Source organism: Ursus arctos, unplaced genomic scaffold, assembly GCF_023065955.2.
Source record: "Ursus arctos isolate Adak ecotype North America unplaced genomic scaffold, UrsArc2.0 scaffold_5, whole genome shotgun sequence".
Classification (NCBI taxonomy): domain Eukaryota; kingdom Metazoa; phylum Chordata; class Mammalia; order Carnivora; family Ursidae; genus Ursus; species Ursus arctos.
In genome coordinates this window covers 30,158,735-30,183,777 of record NW_026623067.1, presented here as the reverse complement: position 1 = coordinate 30,183,777, position 25,043 = coordinate 30,158,735, and the positions used below count along the sequence as shown (strand labels likewise).

The window sequence follows — 25,043 nt, the reverse complement described above, 5'->3', positions numbered from 1 at the left end:
TTGTATCACAACTGCCAGCTGGAGTTTGCAGTATTTACAACTCCTTAAATGAGGCAGAGTTGAATACATCTTTTTTTGAAGAAGAGTGCCTAATGTATAATTATGTGGTAAATACTTTTTAAGTACTTTTTTTTTTTTAAGATTTTATTTATTTATTTGACAGAGAGAGAGACAGCCAGCGAGAGAGGGAACACAGGCAGGGGGAGTGGGAGAGGAAGAAGCAGGCTTCCAGCGGAGGAGCCCGATGTGGGGCTCGATCCCAGGACTCTGGGATCACGCCCTGAGCCGAAGGCAGATGCTTAACGACTGAGCCACCCAGGCGCCCCTTTAAATAGTTTTTTTTAAGTGCCAAGGATAAAAGATTAAAGTTCTTTATGGGAGAAGATAGGCACATAGACAGTTAAAATACCGTCTGCTTAAGTACTGTGATAGCTGTAAAATGGGGCCTTCAAGAGTTTATAGGGGGACTTTTGGGAGAGAAGAGTAAAGAGTAGGCAGGTGTCATTCATGCTGTTTTACCAAAGGGAATCCTGATTTGAGTATAGATTGGAATATGTAAATGTTAGGTGAAGAAGGGATAGTATGTGTTTCCTGAAAAGGGAACGGTATTTGTCAAGGCCACAAGATGAGCTTGGCCATGCAAGTTGCCTGGGTAGGTGAGTAGTACAAGATAGGATGCTGGAGGCATGGCCAGGATCCAGATCATGAAGGACTGTTTTCTCTTTGTTAAGAAGTTTATATTTACTTTTTGGAAAGATAACTTTGGCAGGACTATGAAGAATGGATTACAGGGTGTCAGACTTAGATGCAAGAAGGCTGTTTTCTGTTACCCAGTGAGGAATAATAAATCCCTAAATTGCTCCAGATGGGATGGTGAACAGAGATATTAGAATTGATAAATTTCTGGCCAGAATCATTGAAGAAGAGTGTATCATGTAAATCAGGGAACCTAAGAGGAAGACACAGCCAGGAGTATAAATAGTGAGTTTAGCTTTGCATTTATTGTACTTGAGATGCTAATGGATCTCCCAGGTGAAAGCGTTTATTATGCTCTAGAATGTGTAGGTTGTAAGTTTTGCTAGAGAGCTAGCAATACAAATATGGGTATCATTAACACGTATATGGTAGTTGAAACTATGGATGTGGAAGATTTTACTGGTGGTAGAATCTCTAGTGAAGAAAGGGTGGATGTCACAGTTACAGGAACATCTATTAACATTCAAGGGGATAAGAAGGCAAAGGCTGTGAAGGAGACTCAGGACACCTGGAGCAGAAAGGTAATAATAGCAGTAAGAACGGCTAAGATTTATATGCCGTGGTGCTTATTGGATGCCTGTCACTGTTAAAGAAAAGAAAAACCTTTATACACATTTAATCCTTCCAAAAACACTCTGAAAGAAGGTGTTATCCACATTTTACATATAGGGAAATGGAATTGCAGACTGACTTGTCTAAGTTCACACAATTAGGAAACCGTCTTGTCTAAGTTCACACAATTAGGAAACCGTGGAGTCAGGATTCAAATCTAGGTGTCCTGATTTCACATTTGTGCTTGCAGTTGTTACTAAATGTTTTCCATTGGGACAGAAACCCAGAGAGAACTATATTACAGAAGGGAGGGGAGGAAAAGAGTTTTGGGAGGGAGGAGTGAATGAGTGATGAATGTGTCAGTAAATACTATAAAAAAAATTGTGGAGAGAGATGAGGATTAAAAAGTGCATGTGAAACTTGGAATTAACATATTTTGGGTGAGTGCGTAGTACATAGTGGGACCAGAAAGGTGAACTTCAGCCTAAATTTTGAACTTAGAAGTAATTAGATGCTTGATCTTTTGATACGTTATTTCAGAGGTTAATTATTAGAGTTCTTATGTTTAAGCATAATATTTGGGATTTTCATCTCTAAAAATTTCAGGCTATAACTTTTTAATGTTAGAGTTTTTATTAATAAAATTTAATGTTCATGTAATTTTATTAGGCAACGTATTTTAGTCTACAAATAAAAAGGTCTGGTTTACTTTAAGAAATGTATACACAAATGTATAGTGAGATAAGACTAAATGCAAATATACTGATGGAATGAGGTGAGCTTTTCCAGAGTACATTCCTGGGAGCAGTGTATCATGGAGGCAGGTCAACATATGGTGATGATTGGGAATGCAAAGGAAAAGATAATGAAAAAAAGAATGCAGGTCATTAAATGAGACTTGAAGTTTAGGTAAAGCTAGAAATGTCTGTCACCCTGTGGAGTAAACAAGAAATAGTCATTGTTGCCCACCCCCCATCTTTCTATTTTGAGAAATTCAAAACTACAGAAAAATGGGAAGAATAGTATCCATTTTTTTGGTCTTGTATTATATACTCTTCACCCAGAGCGATATTTTGCCATATTTATCTTATGTCCTTCTCTGTAGCGTATACTTTATTTTGCTAAACCATTTGAAAGTAAACTGCAGACCTGATAACAGTTCACCCCCCACCATATCTTTAAGATGTGTCTTATATTTTACAATCTGGTCAGGGTACATTACATTTGGTTGTTAGTTTTCTTTAGTCTTCTCTATTTTTTTAATCTTATATTTTTAAGTTTATTTAATCTGTAAGCCCCCACCCCCCCATGTGGGGCTTGAACTCACAACCCCAAGATCAAGAGTCACATGCTCTTCTAAGGCAGCCAGGTGCCCCTAGTTGTCTCTAAGAGAGAACAGTTCTCCTGCCTTTTGTTTCATAAACATGACTTATGGAAGAATCTGCCCAGTTGTCTTGTAGAGTGTATCATAATTTGGTTTCACCTGGTTGTTCATGATGAAATTTAGGTGAAATTATTTTCTTGAGGAACTATATGGGTGATGTTCTGTCCTTTTTTTTTTTTTTTTTTTTTTTAAGTTTATTTATTTATTCTTAAGTAATCTCTGCCCCCAACCTGGGGCTTGAACTCACAACCTGGGATCAAGTCACATGGTCTTCCAACTGAGCCAGCCAGGCTCTCCATGATGATCTGTACTTTGAATATTGTCACATCAGAAGACACATTATCAGTTCTTTTCGTTATGGGGGATGCTAAATTTGATTACCTGTATCTCTTTGCTGTAAAGGTACAGTGCTCCAAGTTAGAAGTGATCCTTGAGGTGATACTTTGCCAGCTGGTCGATATTTTGTCTTCAACAGTGTTGCACCCATTGGCTTTAGCATGTCAATGATCTTTGCTGTTACAAAGTCATAGATTTCTGATTGTGTATTTCTCCTACAATCATTAGCTGGTATTCTGTAGAGAAGAACTTTCCTACCTTTCCTTGTCCTCCTCCTCCTTTTTTAAAAAAATGGCTATTGTTTCAAGGATTATTTTTGTATTTTTAATATTTTCATTCTTTGTGATTATTAGATTACCCCAAATTTAGACAGTGGGAGCCCTTTCAAAATCCTCTCCAATGTTCTTTTGACATGACCCCATTAGTCTTTAAGTAATCTCTTCCTGGCACATAAAAGATGTTCCAGGCTTGTACTTTCCCTGCCCTAGTTGAAATCAGCCACTTACCTAAGGAACCCTGGTTCTTTTAGTAGGAAATGGTATTTAGAAACGAGGGGCTGGGCTCCAGATGTGGTAAGTGTTGTGTAGCTCTTCACTGCCATTTTGCAGAATATATTTAGACCACATGGATGAGAAAACCAGTGGAATAGTATTCTGTGTTTAATGTATGGGGTTGTTAGCTTGGAGCTACTGTCAGAAATATTCAAAATAGCTTTAATAGTGTGCTGAATGTAATTTAATCATTGTTTTTTAATTTTATAATGCATACCTATATATCAACACATAATGCTAACATTTGTTAATTATTCACCATGTGATAGTCCCTGCTCTACACACTTAACATTTACTTTTGAACATAAAATGTTCAAAGGGAGGTATTTTATCATTCTTTCTGTACAGATAATAAACATTAAGCAAATAATCCAAGAATACTGGTTAGTAACTGATAGAGGCATAATTTGAACCCAGGTCTGTCTCCAGATTCCCAGGTTTTTATTTACATTGTTATTCCATCTTCAGCCCAACATTGATTTGTAGAGGATTCTTCACCGCAAGTTTTTATGTATGGACCTGTAGCTGCAGAATATATATATCTTGGAATTGAAACTGTACTGCTTTTAGGATCTACCCTGAGAGATTTTTCATTGTTAAAATTCTAGGGATATACGTGCTTTCCAGGTAAAGAAGATAATTGAGTAAAATATCTTCGTTAATGAGTATTTTGGATAATTGATGTTGTATTGAAAGTTGCATGTGATGAGTTAATCATAGGATAAGAAATTCATTAGTTTCAGAGTTGAAGAAACAGAAAAATACAGTTGCTTTAAGCATTCCAGTCTGAGTTTTCCAAGTTTTGGTTGGGTTTCTAAGCATGTGTAGAATGGCCATCAATAGAATTGAAAGCTGAAGTTACTCTAGGAGCAGCACACTGCTTTGACACAGTCTCCTTAATTAGAAGGTATACTTAAAAGATCGCTAATTCCTCATACAGAGCTGCAAATAAGAACTTAATATTTCATTTAAAAATGAAATTTAACCAATAGGATGTACCTGCAGTGAATTCATTACGTTTGGAATGTTTGAAGGGTGTAAAAAGATGGCTGCTTTGTTGTAGGATGGCAGTGTTACCACCCACCTCAGCTTGCCCACCTTCAGTCACATAACTGGCTGAGAGTGTATGGTTGATCTGTTTTAGGAAGCCCTGAGTCATCACCACTTCCTCACCATTTTTTGTCCGAGTGGAACCCATTATTTTATTCCCTAATCCAGAGCTGGTATTTGCTCTTCTAATAGCTCTGGTTAGTTTCTGCAGTATGTTGTTGTAGTTTCAGAACAGATGGTTCATTCTGGTGTTGCTGACCTGGAATGTCATGACTTCCTAGTTTTTCCATCTTCATCATGACTTCCCTCTTTCACGCTCTGTAGAGCAGCTTTCAGGTGCACACTGTGTAAATGATTAATACCTCCTTGAATCTAGCATTTAAGTTTTTTACTACCAAGAAGTATCTATAAGACTTATGGCCTCTCTCTGTCAAGTTTTTTGTTTATTTGTTTTGGCTTTCTGTAATAGTTCTACTGATCTTGGACACACCAACTCTAATAATACTACCTCAAGCCTGTCTCAGAGATAGTTGGTACAAAAATTATGAGAAACCAGGCGCCTGGATGGCTCAGCTGGTAGAGCATGCAACTCTTGATCTCAGGGCTGTGAGTTTGAGCCCCACATTGGGTGTGGAGCCTGCTGAAAACAAAACAAAAAAACCTACAAGAAACCCCTTTCTCAGCCCAGCTTTACCCAGTCAACAACTACTTGCTGTCCGATTTAAACAAAAAACCATAACCACATCATGTGGGAGAATTAGCCAGTTTGCTACTACAACAGGCCATTGTTCTGGGAGCATCTTTTCTGTTCTTCCGTGAGTGCTTAGCATCTTACGACCCTCAAACCAGGTGCGTCATAGGGACCAGGATTTACTAGACATATCAGTGATTAATTTCCTTTCTCGTTAACAGGTTATCAGCCAAATAACAGAGTGGCATACATCCTACCTGTTAACCAGTGGTTGTCAAACTTTAGTAAGCATCAGAACCACCTAGAGTCCTTATTAAACCACAGATTACTGGGGGCTACACCAGAGATTCTGATTAACTAAGTCTGGAATGGGGCCTGAGAATTTGCATTTTTACCAAGTTCCCAAGTGAGACTGAGGGTGCTGGTCCAAGGGTTTAGCGAGGTTATAGACTTAAATGAAACAGAGCCCAGTTCTGTCCACTTTAAAGAAAAGGTATAAAAGGATACTGGGTAGTTACAGAATCGCTGAGATTACGAGGGAAGAAGACTTGGGGCTAGACAACCATGTTCATACTCCGAACACAAGTAGTGCACTACTTGGACTGTTGACCACCTGCACTGTATACTGCATATGTTAACTGACCCTGCTGCTACCACTAACTGTCACTTGTCGGTATCACTGTATTCTAAGTTTGGTTCATGTGTGTCTGATTAGTAGCACTTGGATCATTCGCCCATGCCCTAGTTTTATGTGAGGTTGGAAGAATGAGAATCTGGTGTTTTTAGCTTCCACCAAAATTCATAAGTTGAAGTATTATCCAAAGAGGAGTTAATTCATGGCTTGGCTTCCTTGTTGGATATTTTTGACCATATGCATTTTAGTAGTTGGCGAAATATGGCCTGGGGGCCAAATTAACCTACCAACTATTCTGTAAATAAGACTTTATTGGAATGCAATGACACCCATTCATTTACCTACATTTTTATGGTTTTTTCATGCTACAAAGGCAAAGTTAAATAGTTGAGACAAAAATCATATGACCTAATAAGCCTAGAATATTTACTGTCTCACCCTTTATAGAAAAAGTTTGCCAACCCCTGATAGGAATAATGCTAATATTTCTATTTGAGTCCATGCAGTCAGCATTTATAGATGCTACTGGAGAACTACATGTTCATTTGGCCAAATTGTCCCTCTGAAATAAGATTGAAGGCAACTAACAGTAAAAACTTACAGATATTTGAAGAAGGGCCTTTAGAATCTAAAATTGATAAACTTTGTCAGCCTGTCTTTAAGCAGAGAACTGAAAAACCATATATATATTTCAAAACTTGTGAATTATATTCTTGCTTCCAGTTTAAAATTGGGAAGTGAATTTCTAATTCTTTGTCAGCTATTAATGGCATCTTGATGTTGTTCCCAAAATGTCCTCTGAATTGAGAACAGCAGAAATTAAATGACATAAATTTAGTTGAGAATCTCAGAAAATTCTGGTGCTTTTTGACACTAGCCTATCCTTATTTGGCAGGTCACATAATGGGAGTTCCAGCTTGTTTGCCACTAAAGCAAAATTAGCTTCATGTCAGAAATAAATTGCACATTTCCATGGGATAGGCAATTTGTAGGTGTCTGGCCAGCTTATGATGATTTTTAACGTAAAGGCTCGGGCCCCAGCAGCTATGTGTGTATGGCAACACCCGTAAGAAAAAGGAGAGGAAAAAAAAAAAGGACCCACACTGGGAAAGAAGAACTAATATTGTTCTCATTCACAAGAATGTGCTATATAGAGAGAGAGAATACAAGAAAATCTACAAAATAAGAGATTTATTAATGTTTATAGTATACATCATACATTTATCCCAGTCTGTCTTCAAGGGAGATTATACTGCTTCACATGTAGTGTAAGAACCTTACAACAGCGTATTGCCATTTTGCTTCCCGTCCTTTGTGCTCTTATTGAGTTACATTTTTGTTGTTATGCGTTGTGTAAACCCACAGCACATTTTTGTTGTCATAATTTTTGTAATGCTTTTTATTTTTTTTGAAGATTTTATTTATTTATTTAGAGCATGTGTGTGCTCACAAGCAGGGGGAGGGGCACTAGGAGAGGGAGGTGGGAGACAATCCCTGGCAGAATCCATGCTGAGCTTAGAGTCCAACACGGACATCAGGCATCAAGCCCATCACCCCAAGATCATGACCGGAGCAGAAACCAAGAGTCCAGCATGCTCAACTGACTGAGCCACCCAGGTGCCCCTTTTGTTAATGCTTTTTAAGCTGTTGATTATTGTTTAAATAATTAGAAAAAAAAAAAGATTTATATTTTCCCATGTAGTTTCTATTTTCAGTTATCTTTATTCCTTTGTGTAGTTTCAAATCTTCATCTCGTACTTCATTTTCCTCCTTTATGAAGCACTTCTAAAGAGCAGGTCTTGGGGCGCCTGGGTGGCACAGCGGTTGGGCGTCTGCCTTCGGCTCAGGACGTGATCCCGGCATTATGGGATCGAGCCCTACATCAGGCTCCTCCGCTATGAGCCTGCTTCTTCCTCTCCCACTTCCCCTGCTTGTGTTCCCTCTCTCGCTGGCTGTCTCTATCTCTGTCGAATAAATAAATAAAATCTTTAAAAAAAAAAGAGCAGGTCTTTTATAGGGCAGGTCTGCAGGTGATTAATTCATTCAGGCTTTGTATATGTGAAAAATATTTTCCCTTTGCTTTTGAAAGTTGTTTTGCCTGGCAATAGAATTCTAGGTTGATAATTGTTTTTCTTTTGTGACTATAAAGATGTTACTACAGTAGTTGTCTGGATTGCATTGTTTCTGATGAGAAGGCTGCTGTAATTCTAATCTTTATATATGTAATTGTTTCTTGAGCTGTTTTTATAGTTTTGTCTTCATCATTTTTTTAGAGCAATTTGATCTTGATGTGCTTTGGTGCTGTTTTCTTAGTATTTCTTGTGCTTGGGGTTTGTTGAGCTTCCTGGATGTGTAAGTTTATAGTTCTTATCAAAAATAATATTTTCCATAATTCAGTTTTTTTTCCCTTGGCTCTCCCTCTGCCTTGAAGTGACTCCAGTTACACTTTTGTTAGGCTGCTTGAAGTTGTTCCACAATTCATTAGTGCTCTGTTCAAGTTTTTTCCATCTTCTTCTGTTTTCTTTTTGCTTTCTATTCTTGTGTATTCAAATTTATTAACCTCTTCTTCTGCAAAGTCTTATTGTGCTACTCATCCCATCTAGTCTGTTATACATCTCAGATGCATTTTTCATCTCTGAAATTTTTTTAATGTCCCTTCTTACATCTTTACTTCTGCCACATTCTTTTGATCTGAACAAATCAAAGGACCAACCAGGTTCTTGGGGGAAGGCACATAAGATTACAATTTTTGATGGGGGAGTAGTAAGGTCCTATTGAAAGAGCATATAGGGTAAGAAATACTATTGTACCCATCTTCGGAAATATTAGTTTACCATATCACTGCTCTGTCTGCTGTCTTCAAGAATTTTACAGACCTTTCTCATTTGTTATGGTTTTCTCTTTTAATTTATCCTTTATGTATATATTTAGAAAAATTTTTTTTCACTCCATTTTCCTAAGGGTTTAGCAGAGATGGTGTGGTCATTGAATCCATCATGGTAGTTGTAATTTTTAGAATTACAGATTATGGTTCTTCTTCTTAGTGGCTCCCTGTTTTCTTATTAATCTCTTAAAAAAAAACAGGTTGTTTTAGCTGTCTCTTTCTTCTGTCATCTGATAATTCTCTTGGCCAATTGCATATCAAAGCAGGAGGGCAGTGTTGGGGACCTTCCTGTCCTGGTATAAAGGCATTGTTCTTTGTAAGAGAATAAGGAGGTACCTTTTATATAGAGAATTTTAAGCTTGTTTATAATCTCTGTGCACCAGCATTCTACCTAAGTGGTAAAGTAGACCTTTCTGTCAGGAATTTGGACTGCTTCCACATTCTGTCTTTTACTCTGCCCCTTCTCTAGGCTGAGGTTTCACTGTATTATAGTTATCTGAATGAGGGCTAGAGAAAAGTTCCTTATCTCTCTCACAAAATGATTGTCCCACTGGACTTTTTGTTAGTGGTTGATTAATATCACTTTGGGTCTTTTTAGAAAGAGATTTTTTAGAAAGTCATATTTTTAGAGGAATATTGACAAATTGGGTCCTGTCCAAAGGAGGGTAGCCAGGATGCTTTTAAAGATGTGGAACCTGCAAATGCTGAGACTGCATAATCTGGAGGAAATAATAGTTGAAAAACTTATGACGATATGATAATTGTTTTTGAATAGTTGGGTATCACTGAGGAAGGAGGGTTGTATCGGTTTACAGATGAAATAGACTTTGATATGAAATGACACATTTTTGATTTCTGGCATTGCTTGAGTAGAGGCCGTCAGCCGTCCTGAAGAAGAAGGGTTCCTGTATGAGTGGAGGTAGCTCTTTACCTTTTCAGATTTCTTTTAATTCAGAGATTTTATTGGTCTTCCATAGTTAATAGTTTTGTCATAAACAGTTGTTGGCTTAAAATCAGAATTGTGGGATGTTAATATATTTTGAAAAATACATTTGAAAAACAATCTAAATTTTTTCTGTTCTCCAGGATTTAAATACTATTTATTCTTATCTTCATGGAATGGAAATACTATCAAATCTCAGGGAACATCAGCTTAGGTAAGTGTGATGCTGTATTTAAGAGCTTTTGTGATGGAGTTATTCAAATGAGTTTGGATAGATAATTATGGGGCCAAATCATTTGGTGGGGGCTTTTTTAAGGATAAGCATAGGACTCTGGATTTTCTCATCACAGTTTTCCTTAGTCACGGGGCCTTGAGCAAATCTTAACATCGAAGCTGCAGTTTTATCTTTGATGAAATAGAGACAGTGAGATTTTCTTTGTTACAGTGTTTTGAGGGTTACATGTGAATATCTGAAGCATAACACAGTGTTCAGTATTTGCTAGCCAGTGAAAACAAAACTGTTTACTTTCTGTAATTCTTTTTGATATTATGTCAGATGCTTAAGATAGGGTGTAATGTAGTGTTGTATTAAAGTGCAAGGTTCACAACTCCTGATTTGGTATGAGTTCCTGTGAACCAGACCCATAAACTGTCCAAACCCTGTTTTCCTATTCTGTAATATGAGATTTCTTTCCTGTTACCTTATGTCATTGTGATTACATTTATAAGAACATTTTTGAGTGTTGTAAAGCATTTACTGTCGTAACTTTGCATAACATTTTAATTAAAGTGTGTTTTCCTTCCATAACCAGCTCATCCATTACTTTTTCTGGCCCTTCTTTAAGTTTCTGGTTAGGGACCAGGCCAGATTGCTAAAATATAATTGTTAGGACCTATTATTTTCTCTTTTCTGTATAACATAATTCAGATGTCAGCATCTGTCTGGAAGAGGAAGAAAGCTGAAAACTAGAGCATTTAGTAATACTAAAAGCATTTTTAAATGCATGTGTATATATGTACATATGTATGTGGTATTCAACAGACTTTGGTATGTGTGTGTATGACTCTGCCAGTAACTTTTTTTCCCTCTGCCAGTAATTTCTTAACGATTCAGTAGTGAATCAGACAAATGTATATTTTTCCATAACAGAAAAGGAACATTGTTCAGTGTGAATTTGCAGGTTATAGAATGTATGTAATAGTATTATATTTGTTGCCTCTTAATATTATCCAGTTGATGTTTTTGAAAGTACTGCATTTCATATATATATTTCTAAACTCCTGGAGTTTAGTGAAGTTAGTGGTAGGTATAATTTTCTGTTGAAGTAATTGTAACAGTATTTTTAAAACAAAATTGAAGATAAAACCATTAAATTTTTGGCTTTTTTTTTAATATGTTAGATTAATGTCTGCAAGAGCGCGCTATGAGAGATACAGTGGCAATCAGATTCTTTTTTGGTAAGTATTTCCTTAATTAGCTTAAACGAATAGCTTTAATATTTAAATTTTGACTTTTAGCATTGAAATTCATTTTATTTGGAAAGAATTTCTTTAGAGTAGATTGACATATGTTCATAAACTGAAATAGTGCACAAAAAGTTTAATAAATAAAATAGTATGTATTAGTAACTGTTAACCAGTGAACATATAGACTATTTCAGCTCTACTGAGGTTCTACTCTCTTGGAAAAGTAATTCTGTTCTGACTTCCATCACCATAGATGAGTTTTAACTCTTTTTGAACTCCACATAGATAAAAATTGTTTGGTCAGGTCTTTTTTTTTTTTTTTTTTTTTTTACTTGATAAATGTCTAAGATTCTTACATATTTTTGCATTAATTCTTTTTCACTGCTTTACTGTATGTATGAAAACGACACAATTAATTTATCCTTTCCACTCTTGATAGATACTAGGGTTATTTCCGTTTTTTTTTCTGTTGTGAATAATGAAGTTTCTGTGAACATTTTGTTCGTGTCTTTTTGTGCCCTTATATAGTCATTACTGTTGGACATATTCTTAGGAATAGAATTATTGGAAGTGCATGTGATCAGATTTAGGAGAGTCTGACATTAGAATCTGATTTACATATTTCTTGTTATCTCACTGTGATTTTATTTTACATTTCCCTGCTTATTGATAATGACTAATTATTTTCATGTTTTTGTAGGCTATTTGGATAGCTCTTTATGAAATCTGATTTGAGTTTTTAACCATTTTTTAATTGGGTTTTCTGTAGTATTTCTGTCAATTAGCAGAAATTGATTTATGAATTCTTTTTTTTTTTTTAAGATTTTATTTATTTATTTGACAGAGACAGCGGGAGAGGGAACACAAGCAAGGGGAGAGTGAGACGGAGAAGCAGGCTTTCTGCCGAGCAGAGAGCCCAATGCAGGGCTCGATCCCAGGACCCTGGGATCATGACTTGAGCCGAAGGCAGACACTTAACGGCTGAGCCACCCAGGCGCCCCTGATATATGAATTCTGGTCCATGTCCTTTGTTAGGATACTTACATTGCATGTATCAGCTCCACTTTATGGTTTTCCTTTTCAGTCTATTAAAGGCATCCTTTGGAGAGGAGAAATTTCTAACTTTCTCAGTTTTTCTCTTGTGATAAGTGCTTTTCATGTCCTACTTAAAAAACAAAGTCTTTGCCTTTCCCAAGATGATGAAAATACTCTTAACTATGATCCTTCTAAAAATTTTGGCAGCGATGACCTCTTTTATTATATAGATTCACCTGGTATATTGGGATGGTATTAACTTTCATGTTTCATTGCCAACCCATTATATTTATCATTTTTTGAAAGCATTAAACTGGACTCATAGGATTTTAATACCTCTCTTGATTCATTTGTTGATCCATTCATTTATTATTAATAGGTTGTCTGCTATACATTATGCTTACCTTCGTGTAGCGTGGTGGGGAGACATAGTGTTTGTCTTTATTGAGCTTATTAGAGTGGAGTAGAGAAAAATCAATTAAAAGTTAAACATATTTAAATGCTAATCAAGCAAAAGAATAGATAAATAGATCATTGGAACAGAATTGAGAGCCCAGGAGTAGAACCCTTGTATTTTTGAACGTTTTTTTTTTTTTTTTTTCTTTAATGGTCTCAAGCTAAGATCTGTCCATAGTGTGGATATAAACACCACGGAGGATTAAAAAGGAATCACCGATGAACAGTTCATTTATGATGAAGGTGCTAAAGCATTTCAGGGAGGACAGCATAGTTTTTTCAGCAAATGATGCTGGGTTAATTGAGTCTTTACTTGCAAAAAGTTAATTTAGACCCTTACCTTAGACCCTACAAAATTAATATATGCAAAAATTAATGAGATGTCACTTTATAGCTATTAGAATAGCCACAATCGAAAATATAGACTGTAGCAAGTATTGGCGCCAATAAGGTAACAACTGGAATCCTCATGTTAGTGATGTGGATGTTAAATGATAGAGTTAGCATAGGAAACAGTGGCAGTTTCTCAAAAAGTTAAACAGTTTTACCACATGACCCAATAATTCCACTTTTACATATTTATGCTAGAGAAATGAAAACATATGCATACAGAGACTGTACACAGATATTCTTAGTAGTGCTATTTGTGTTTCCATCCTAAAACCAGAAACGATCGAAGTGTTTGATGAATGGATAAATAAAATGTCATGTATCTGTATAGGGGAATGCTATTTGGCAATAAAAAGGAATAAAGCATTTATATATACTGTAACATGGATAGACCTCAAAAATAGGCTAAATGGAAGAAGCAAGAAAGAAACACCGTATCTTACATGATCCCATTTATATGAACTGTCCAGGAAAGCCACATCCATAGAGACAGAGCATGTTATTCGTTAGGAACACAAAGAAATGATCTAAAACTGGATTGTGGTGATCTTTGCACAATTCTTTTAAATTTCATGAAAATTGAGTTGTGTGCTTAAAATGGGTGAATTTATGGTATTTAACTTATACCTCAATGAACTGTTTTAAAAATATTAAGAAGGGGCGCCTGGGTGGCACAGCGGTTAAGCCTCTGCCTTCGGCTCAGGGCGTGATCCCGGCATTATGGGATCGAGCCCCACATCAGGCTCCTCCGCTATGAGCCTGCTTCCTCCTCTCCCACTCCCCCTGCTTGTGTTCCCTCTCTCGCTGGCTGTTTCTATCTCTGTCGAATAAATAAATAAAATCTTAAAAAAAAAAATATTAAGAGTTACACAAATCTGTATCTGGTTAATAGTAGAATTTAAAAAGAATGTGGAAGTTAACAGAAGAATTTAAATTCAGAGATTGGTGGAGACAGAGAAAAGAGTGTGTATAGTTGATCTGAACTGGGAAGCAGCATGGTAGAAAAAGGGAAAGTAAACCAGTGTGTTCAAAGCACCGAGAAGAAAGAAGAAGAACCAGCAAGGGAGGAGTCTGGAGAAGCAGGTGGAGGCCATCTTAAAATTTTTGGTCTTTATCTTAGGAGCATCTGAAGCCTTTGTATGAATAAGATCTGACAAGATTAAGTATGTCTCCCTTCTCTGGGCTAGAGTTTGCTTGCCCAGAGAAAGGAGATAGAATGGCCCACATGAAAGCATTTTACTTTCCTTGGGTTTACTTAGTCAGATGCATTGCCAAACCATGCTCTGAGAGTGAATTTTTTTTGCAAGGTCTGAACAGTTTCTTATTCGTGGGCTGGCATGTTTCTCTTTGTGGTAAAGTGAACTTCAGGATTTTTCCTACATTTGTAGTAGAATTTACTGACAACTTTGTGACCGCTTCTGCTAAGTGAGATAAAAATTGGAGTCTTGTGGCATCCACTTAACAACTTTTCTCTGTCTTAATTTTTGGCAAATTGTTTGATTTTATTCCTCCTTGACTTTGTAAGTCATATTTCACAAGAGTAAGGAAGTAGAATTTCTAAACAAAGAACCTTAAGCAGGAGATGTGCAGCCATTTACGTCTTCCTTCAGTGAAGATTTGAAAATACTAAAAAGAACTTTAAGGTACCTATTGGAAGGGCACCTGGGTGGCTCAGTTGGTTAACCTGTGGACTCTTGATTTTGGCCCAGGTCACGATCTCAGGATCCTGGGATCTGGCTCCATGCTCAGCCCAGACTCTGCTTCAGGATTCTTTCTCAGTCCCCCTGCTCACCACCCATGCCTCTGCCGTTTGCTCACACATATGCGTGTTCTCTCAAATAAATCTTAAAAAGATAATAATAGTAAGGTGTACCTACTGGAAAGTTGACAAATTTTCCTTATGGTCAGTAATAGGATTGACCTAGAAAGCTTACCCTGGATGCTATGTGTGGAATATTTTAGAGGCCTAGGTTTCTGGATTGAGGATGGCAGTATTAATTGAATACAGAGAATACCAGAAAAGATACAAGCTTGAAGGAAATGGTAGGTAGATTTTGAATTTGTTGAGTTCCAGTTCTCTCTGTTCAATACTCAAGTTGACATGTCAAGTAGATAGCTAGATAGATAAAAAGTTCTCCAGGTCAGAGAAATGATTTGTTTTATAGATACTAGAATCTTTTACATATTGGAATTAATTAAAACCTTGGGTATGGTAAATAAAGGTATTCGAAAGACCGAAAGGTTAGTTTATACACTAACAACTAACAAGAATTTGGGTTTCCATTAGAGATTTAACTAAAATGCTGATGCACTTAAGTTCTCTGGTATTCTTTTATCCTTCAAACACATATAAAATGAAAGATTTGGTAGGCATTTTATGTCAGTAAAATGTAAAAGAAGTAAGTAGATCATAATTCAGATTATACTTGTCAGTGAAGATACAGCATTGATGAACTTGTGAATTCCAAACAATAGTCTTTAATATATATAAAAGTTATCAAAACAGGATTTTATGATATGCAGATGTAGTACAATATTTAAGCTTTAATCTTCATCAAATGTTATGATCTACACAAAAATGAAGAATGTAAAGCTAATGGTATAATTAATAAAGTTGAGCTAATAACCATATACCTGTGAAGTCTGTATCTTAAGGTAGCGATTACACTTTTTTCCATGTGAACATGGTTTGTATAAAATGTTTGGCAACGGTCAGTATTTCCCAAAATTCCGTGAAATTTTAATGATTTATGATATTAGAATGTATTTCATCTTATATATTTTGTATTGAATCATGTATTTTTTATTTTGAGTCATATACATGTGAATATTTGTATTTATGTACTCATTAATTAACTTATTTTAACAGTTCAGAAACTGTTGCCAGATGTTGGTATATCCTGCTTTCTGGATCTGTGCTTATGAAAGACTCCATGGTCTTGCCTCCTTGCAGGTATGTTTACATTTGTTCTTTAGAGTATGTGGCAGGAAAAGTTAATATTACAACTCTTTTATCTCTCATGTTAAACTGTTTTGTGTAGGATGTATATTTTCTCTCAGTAGGCGATATATTTTATAAATGTGCTTGCTTGCTGGTACTATTGGAAGTAGTAGGAAACAACTGACAATTCATATTTCTGAGGGTGTAATCTTTAAGTTTACATCGTGACATAGTATCTTTTATTTGATCTTTAGTTTTATATGAGATTTGATCTGTTTTATCTGATGGTTTTTGGATTTGTTGCTACTAGTGGTTATAGAGATGGTGATCTATTTTAATAGTTAAGAAAATGGTTTTTAGAGTAAGGCAGCTAGATTAAAGTCCTGATTAATCACTTACTATTTATATGACTTCGTACAAACTTTAGTTGTCTTTGTTAGATGAGTATAATATTACCTACTTGAAGTGTCTCAATGAAGTTTTAGCAATCTCTACCACTCAAAGCTCTCAACAGAACTCTGCAAACATTGGCAGTTGAGAGCCAGAGTGCATGAGTTTGTCTGTGTTCTATTTCTTGGGCAAATTACCGAATCACGACTAGTTTTGAGGGATAAATGAGTTCATGTATATATGAATCTTAGAACTGTACCTTACTATTATAAGTAATTGTTAATTATCACCATCATAATGTTAGGTAAAACAAGAGAAGGGTGGTTGGAAAAATGGTCACTTGTAGTGTTCTTCAAGAATTCGTTCTCTAAATAATTATTAAGATTTTTGGGGCCTAATAGTAAAATTTGGTGACATAAAGACATAGTTTTTTACTGACTTAATTCCAGTAATGTTGAGAAGAGATTTTTAGACTTTTAAAGTAAGGCTTTTAATTGCAGCTATTAGTTGCAAAACTGCTTAATTATCAGGGTTAGTCTACTTGATGGTTCATCTCAATTTTTTGCCATTTTTAAAGTCCTGTCTTGAATCCTGAAATGTTCTGTGATTGGCCCTTGGTTAGGAAGTCTGTGCTTCTTGACTAATAAGATAACACATACTGTCTCCTATTTTTACAAATAAAATACGTATTAGTTCTTGGTTATGTAAGCCTTTTGGCCATTGTTTCTTTCTCCCTGGGTTTCTGAAGCTCACATTAATGAATTTGTAATGAGTTTTAGCTACTGAGAGGGAATAAGCTGGAATGATAGACACTACAGTTAAGTTTTAGATATATTAGTATTGTTCTTTTAAGTATTTCCTCATGCTTCCTTGCTGTGATGGATGGTCAAGAATTTGTTAAGACTTTCTGTAGTTATTAATCAGCCATAATAATTCACTGTTATTTAGTGATCAAGACAGTGAAGCTTAATTTTTTAATAATTAATGGAAATGTATGAGATTTTAAATAACAAAGTGATGGTACAAGTTAATGTAACCCTCATGAAGTTCATAGTAAACATGATAATAGAAGTTGATTTAATCGTTATTTAAAGAACAATTTTGGGGGCATCTCTTGGTCTCGGGGTCTTGAGTCGAGTTCCATGATTGGTGTAGTGATTACTTTAAAAAATAAAAATTTAAAAATTAAAAAAAATACAGAGGCGCCTGGGTGGCACAGCGGTTGGGCGTCTGCCTTCGGCTCAGGGCGTGATCCCGGCATTATGGGATCGAGCCCCACATCAGGCTCCTCTGCTGTGAGCCTGCTTCTTCCTCTCCCACTCCCCCTGCTTGTGTTCCCTCTCTCGCTGGCTGTCTCTATCTCTGTCGAATAAATAAACAAAATCTTAAAAAAAAATAAATAAAATAAAACCTAGAAGCATGAAGCAATCAACTTAAAAAAAAAAATTAAAAAAAAAATACAAAGCAGCCCTGCGCATATTTGTACTAGGTCATAGTAGGGTTTATTTGCACTGATAATTTAATTCTAAGAATAATGTTTAGCATATATTAAGCATTAAATAACTGGTCTTCTGTTAATATTAATTATTAGAGCATAATGGCATTGGGATATGATCATTATGATATCAACAGAAAATGAACACTACTTAGTATAGGAGGAGTGAAAATAGCATTCTAGTTCATAAGAATATAGCCTATTTCTCTAGATGTAAAAATATTTATTCCCCTTATTGGGGCACCTGGGTGGCTGAGTTGATTTAAGTGTCTGCCTTCAGCTCAGGTCATAATCTCAGGATCCTGGGACAGAGCTCCACGTGGGCTCCGTGCTCAGCAGGGAGTCTCCCTCTTCCTCTGCCCCCTCCCCTCTCTTGTGCTCCTGCGCGCGCGCTCTCTCTCTCTCTCCCTCCCCCCAGATAAATTAAAAAAAAAAACTTTAAAAAAATATTTATTCCTCTTATCAATCAGAAGACAGAAACCACATAGTAACTTGAACAAGGGAGTTTAATTTAAAGAATTAGTATTTCAAAGAAATTAGGCATTGAGGATAAAGGAGCTGAGGGAGAATACCCAAGGAAAGAACAAACCAGAAAGGGGGACCGTCTCAAAACTGGCTATAGCCCAGTAGGTAGTGGAGGAATTCCCTGGGTTGCCTTGCGCCAGAGCTGATACACAGCCATAGGGTCAGGGCTGACAGGGAACTGCTGACCAGGACTGACAAGAGAACCTCCCCTTCCCTGCTCCTGGGTGTGGTTAGGCCCTGAGGGTGGGACTAGGACCTCCCTTTGTCTTAGGCACACGCACATACACACACACTTCTCCCTCCGCCTCAGAGACATTTTTTCTATTGCATTGTTCTTCTATTAGCACCCTCTACTGACAAAACTTTAACATTTTCAGCAGGCAGAAGGAGAACACTGATGGAGTCTAGACCCTTTATTACAGAGTATATTTGAAACTGAGAGTGAATTAGGGGCACCTGGGTGTCTCAGTTGTTTAAAGTGTCTGACTCTTGATTTCAGCTCAGGTCATGATCCCAGGGTCGTGAGATGGAGCCCTGGATAGGGCTCTGAGCTCAGAGGGGAGTCTGCTGGGGACTCTCTCTCTCTCTCTCTCTCCTTCTGCCCCTCTCCCCACTTGCATGTGCCTGGGCACACACTGTCTAAAATAAATAAATCTTAAAAAAAAAAAAAAAGAATATATTTGCAACTGAAAGGCAGTAAGGAGTTGGCACAGTCCACTCCCTTGTCTACTTAGCTTCCATATCAATGCTTCTAAACACGTTTGAACTTCCATCCAACAGCAAAAGAATTCTGTTTACACCTTACAAGGTAAAGCTGTCCTTCATGCAAGTGAGGAATTTCTTATCCTCTCCCCAAAATATTGAGGTGTACAATCCTAACAGTTATTGCTGGCTCTATGAATAACATACTTTATCACAGTGCTTCTGAATATTCTGCTAACTAAAGACTACCTTGTAAAGTTCACATTCAACAAATTATATATAAAATAAATATGGGGAAGAGAGGGAAGAAGAAAATGGTTAACATTACATATATAATAAACAAAGGGAAAATATGAAAAGCTCCTATATTCCTTCTTGCGGTAATTGGTCACAAGGCTGTGGGTGGTACCTCTGGCTTCCTTCTTTCACTACCCATTCAATACTTTTGCCCAAGCCAGCCTTTCATCTGTCCTGGGTTCTCTACCTGATGAAGTGAACAAAACTTTGATTTCTGAAGTGTCCTTGAATGTCCTGCCTTGTGGTGGTGGTGGTGGTGGCAGTTTTCCATTAACTTTGAATAGTAGACATGGAAGTATAACGAGGAGCCTAAGTGAATCTTCTGGGCTTCAGATATAGTCCTCGTGGCCCCCATTTTGTGCAGCAACTCAGTTTCCCCTTATGATTGGGATCAGTCACTCAGGCCATAGAGTAATCTCTCTCCCTGCCTGTTGGTGCAGTGGCCAGGTGAAAGTATTTAATTCAGTGGAAAAGTTGTGTTTCCTGGTAGAAGCAATCTTCCTTTGGGCACTAAGTCTCAAAACAAGCAGAGCTCAAGTTTTTTGGCTGAGAAGCAAAACTTCTGTGAATGACTTACTAGGTATAACAGTGAGAAGAGCCACTCTTATGTCCATGCCTTGGCTATCAGGCCTATGTATTCTGGCTGTTGGGGAAGACAGAAACCATTGCTATACTTAGGCTGCTGTGAAATGAGTGCCTTGATCAAAAACAATGCTGTCTAGAGTGCCAAGATGGTAGATCAGGCATATAGTGAGCCCATGGATAGTGGTGCTGATAGAAGCATGGACACGGAAGGCAAATGATTTCCAGAATATGTGTTTATTCCAGTCAGGACAAATATCTGCCTCCTCCACAACAGAAAAAAATCCATTGAAAATAATCTGTCTCCAGGAGACTGACTGGTCCCCCCAAAGAATGGTGCCATATCAGAGTCTCAGCATTGATTGCTGATGTTCACAGATTAGGTTCCCAGCAGTAGTAGCATTAGCAGTTGAGCCACTACATATTCTCTGTCTCTGCCACCATGTCCACTTCATTCATGGGTCCATTGAACAAGCACTGGTATAGCTGAAGGAAGAGTTTGATCGACTTCCATAGGGCATGTCATTTTGTTTACCTGATGATTAAAAGCCTCCTTCACAGAGTATGCCCTTGAGGCACTCATGACATATATCTTCAAAGTCTGTGCCCATTCTGAAAGAAGTGCTTCCACATACCTCTTTCCAGACTTCTCGTTAGCAGTCTTCCAGTCCTGTTCCTTCCAGATCCCTGAGCATTCAACCACACCATTAGTAACTGCCCATGAATCTGTTTCAGTCAATAATTCTGGCCATCTCTCAATCCAGACAAAATGGACATCTGAATATACTGTTTGAAGTTCTTTCCCTAGGAGGATTTTCCTTTACCACCTTCTTTCACGGTCACCCCTGAGTGACCTGTGGGCATTCCACTTTTGGGTGGTACCAACATGCTGTGCAGCCTCATTGATGAAACAGGCTCAAGGTGTTTCTTCCTCAGTCAACTGGTCATAAGGAAATGTCCAGGTGGGCATAGGCATGGATTGAGGTAGAGGAGGCACTGCAGTAGGAGTTGATATTGAAGGAGTCTGATCTACCTGTCTGCTCCTAGATAAACTCAGCCTCTTACATAGATTGCTACTGCCCTTGCCTAACAGTTGTGGCTAACTATGCAGTTCATAATAGGAAGTTCAGGCAGCACTGTCCCCTGATGTCCTGTAGTTAGGCATTCAGCATCTCTGAAGGCCCAGTAGCGAGGCAGAGCTTGTTTCTCAAAAGTATAATAGATATTTGCAGAAAATGGTATAAATGTGTGAGAAATTGTAGACATCTACACTGTCATTCTCAAATTAGAGTTTGGGAGAGCGTCTGTAGAGCATCTGCATTTGCCATGGATACTAAAGGTACCATTGGATATGCTGGTTCATAAGGCCCAGTTGATATGGTGGCTTATACTCCATCTTGAATTTGCTAGCAGCTTTGGGGGTGATTCTGAAAATGGGTCAAAGTAGCACACTTAGTGTATGTTACCTCTAGAATACAAAAAAAGTAACCAAGCATTGTGCCTCTCTTTTTGTGGTAGATGGCATGAGGTATACAGCAACTTGTATTCCAGCTTGGAGGGAATATATTATCTTGTTCCAAATTATGAAACTCCCAGAAACTTCACGGAGGACAGGCCTTTTGAATTTTTATATGTAATTTAAATCAATAAAATGTATTTTTTAAAATTTACTAAAAACTAAGTAGATCCATAATAAATCAAATCTGAAATTTAAATGTCTTCTGAAATGAATTTAGGCTTTTTCTGGAATTGAGTTCACTTTTTAATTGCTAGAGTAAAATCTAATTGTAGTTCAAAAGAGCAAGGACTTCATTGGATGTGATTTTCAAATAAAATATAACGCATGTATTCATTTATTCATTCAAACATTAATTTATGGAGCAAGTAAGTATTATCATCTTTTTATAAGACAGTAGCATTAAGACAAAAAAGACTGATTTACTTTGGATTGAGATGACTGCTTTGTTTGAAAAGGGCCATCCATACTGTTGCTTCACATGGAAAGAAAAGGAGGCAGTTGTGGAAATGGATTCTACAAATAAACAGGATTAGCTAGACAAGAAGGGAACAGACATTGAAGTCAGAATATCTCCAGTACTTGGTGTTGATTTAGTAAACATGGAGTGCCTACATGTGTCACACACTCTGCTAGTCGTGGGGTTGTTAAGGTTATCATCTTTAAATAGCACTGTAAATAGCTTTGTTCTTTTTCTAAAGACATACTTTCTAAAATAATTTTTTGACAGGTAAATTTGTAACTCTCAGAAGTATTGTCATCCATACCATTTAACTCTCTACATAGATGACTAACCACCTTTATTAATGTCTTCGTCAGATTTTTTAAATATGTAGGTGAAAAATTTTTCCCCCATGTTTCTGGCCCAAATAGGAACACTGTTCCTTGGTTTTAACATTTGCCTGATTACTATCCAGATTAAGAAATTGGACATTAAGAATTGCACCCTGGAGGCAGCCTGCAGTCTTTTCTCAAATCGGCTTTCCTATTTCCCCTTCCCCACCAAAGATAACATTAAAAAAAAAATTAAATTAGTCTTTAATATCTGTAGACTTTTAGCCTGACAGTATGCATACCTAAACACTGTAGTTTGGTTTTGTTTACTTTTGAACTTGATATGAGTATAATCATACAATATTCTTTTGTGTGTAACTTCTTTGGCCCACTTTTAATGAGATTCGTCCATGTAATTAGAGTTACTTCTTTCTTTATTGGTATTACATTGTTTGTATAGTTCAGGGCTATTAGAAGTAAAGCAGCTGTGAACTTTTTGAACATCAGATGCACATGGGCATGCATTTATGTAGCAGAGAATTGTTGGCTCCCAGGATGTGCCTGTATTCATATGAACAGTAGTCATATTTTGTTGATTGCAAGTTATACTCTAGAGTGGATGTACTGTTTTACACACTCACCAGCATTCTATGAGAATTTCTGTTGTTCCATATCCTCACCAACATTATTACTATTGTCGGGGTTTTTATTTATTTATTTTGACTGCTGAATTTCAGTTACTCTGTTGAGTTTCTGTACCTCATATAAGTTCGATTTGCATATTACTGATTGCTGTTGAGTGAGTGCATTTTTATTGGAATAACTTTTTCTCCACGTGCATCTTCAGATCTGTTGCCCATTTTTCTAATGCTTTGTCTTTTTGTTAATGAGACATTCTCTGTATATTCTGAATAAGAATCTTTGGTTACTTTTCTTTCAAATACCTTTTCCCTGTGTCTTGTATTATTCATTCTTTTAGTAATGTCTTTGGATTAATGAAAATTCTTAACTCTAATGTAGATCAGTCTTTTTCTTTTCGTCTTCTTTGCTTAAGAAATATTTCTGTACCTGCAGTCATGAAGATATTTTCCTTTGTTACTTTCTAGAACTTTCCTTGTGTTCCTTTCACATTTAGGTCTATTTTCTACTTAGATTGGATTTTTTGAGTACAAAAATGTGCATGGTTTTCCATATGGATTCCTATATATCCTTTTTCCATTCTCATTCAATGCTACTTTTTTTTTTTTTTTTTATAAATATCCACCTTTGTGTGCCCTTTTTTGGGCTCCTGATCCATTACATTAAATTTTGTTCGTCCCTGCTTGAATATCACACTGTTGTTATTACAGTAGCTTTGTATTGTGTCTCGAAGTTTAATGGAGAAACTGGTAATGAGAAACTGCTGAACCGCTCTCCACATCATTGTACCATTTTAACTCCCACCAGCAGTGTCTAAGAGTTCTGTTTCTCTTCCTATGCATTCACCAACATGTGATTGTCAGTCTTTTAGTTGAGCTATTCTAGTCTCTGTGAAGTAGTTTGCTTTTTAATTTTCCTTCTTAATGATATTGAACACTTTTTCTTGTGTTTATTGGTTGCTGCTTCCTCTATATTTTGTGAAGTATCTGTATAAAGTTTTTTTGCCTGGTTTAAAGTTGAGCTGTTTGTCTTAATTTTTTTGTAGGAATCGTTAATACATAATGATACAAGGTGACAGGTTTTGCATACATTTTATTTCATTTTTGGCTAAATTTTCATTTTCTTAGTTGTTTTTTATTATCACCATGCTCTAACCAACTGAGCTAACTGGCCACCGTGATTGTTTTTTAAACAACTTTACTAAGGTGTAATTGATGTAGACTAGATTGTGCTTATTTAAAATATACAGTTTGATAAATTTTGGTGTATGTATACACACGTAAAACCACCACTCTTGTAAAGACAATGAACATCCATCATCCCCCCCAAAAAATTGCTCATGCCCCTTTGTAAACTTAGTATTTCATCCTTCCTTTTCCCTCCCATGGTCCCCAGGGATTTTTTCTTTTCTTTTCTTTTTGTTTTTGGTCACCATAGATTACATTTTCTAGAATTTTATATAGGGTGAAATGTAAAATATATATTCTTTTCTTGGCTGGCTTCTCACTCTCATTAAAATTACTTCGGGGTTTACCCATGTTGTAATATGTATCAATATTTCATTCCTTTTTTTTTTTTTTTTTTTAAGTCACCATGCTATCATTAGATCACCAGAACTTGTTGCCTCTGAAAATTGGTTCCCTTTGGCCTTCATCACTGTAATTCCCTCTCGCCTGAGTACCTGGCAACCACCATTTAAGTCTGTTTCTGTGAAATGGTGTTTAAAAAAAAAATGGGGACTCCACATGCGATACTGTAAAATATTGGTCTTACCGTGTATGGCTTACTGCATTCAGCATAATGGCCTCAGTGTTCATCCATGTTCATCCATGAAATGACAGGATTTCCTTCTGTACCACATTTTCTTGATCCATTCATCTTTCATATATTTCATTGCTTTTTATTGCAATATTTTGTATGGATATATCACTCTTTATTTGCAGTTCAACTACTGATGGACATATGGGTAATTTCCTGTTTTTGATTATTTTGACTTGTGATGCAATCAGCATTTATGTACAAATCTTAATATGGACATGAAGTTTCTTATGTT

General features: G+C 36.6%; 1 protein-coding gene across 7 annotated transcripts in view; it reads left to right on the top strand.

Annotated features, from left to right (window-relative positions):
* RAPGEF6 (Rap guanine nucleotide exchange factor 6) overlaps positions 1-25,043 on the top strand; it is a 182,431-nt gene that overhangs the window by 12,949 nt on the left and 144,439 nt on the right. For 6 of the 7 annotated variants that reach the window (XM_048220950.2, XM_026507900.4, XM_026507902.4 and 3 more), the window contains exons 2-4: positions 9,925-9,995; positions 11,183-11,239; positions 15,999-16,082. In XM_048220950.2, coding sequence (XP_048076907.1) covers positions 9,925-9,995; positions 11,183-11,239; positions 15,999-16,082 — 212 coding nt within the window. Of the gene's footprint in view, positions 1-9,924; positions 9,996-11,178; positions 11,240-15,998; positions 16,083-25,043 lie in introns of those variants that run through there. The other variant, XM_057307400.1, reaches the window with a different exon arrangement.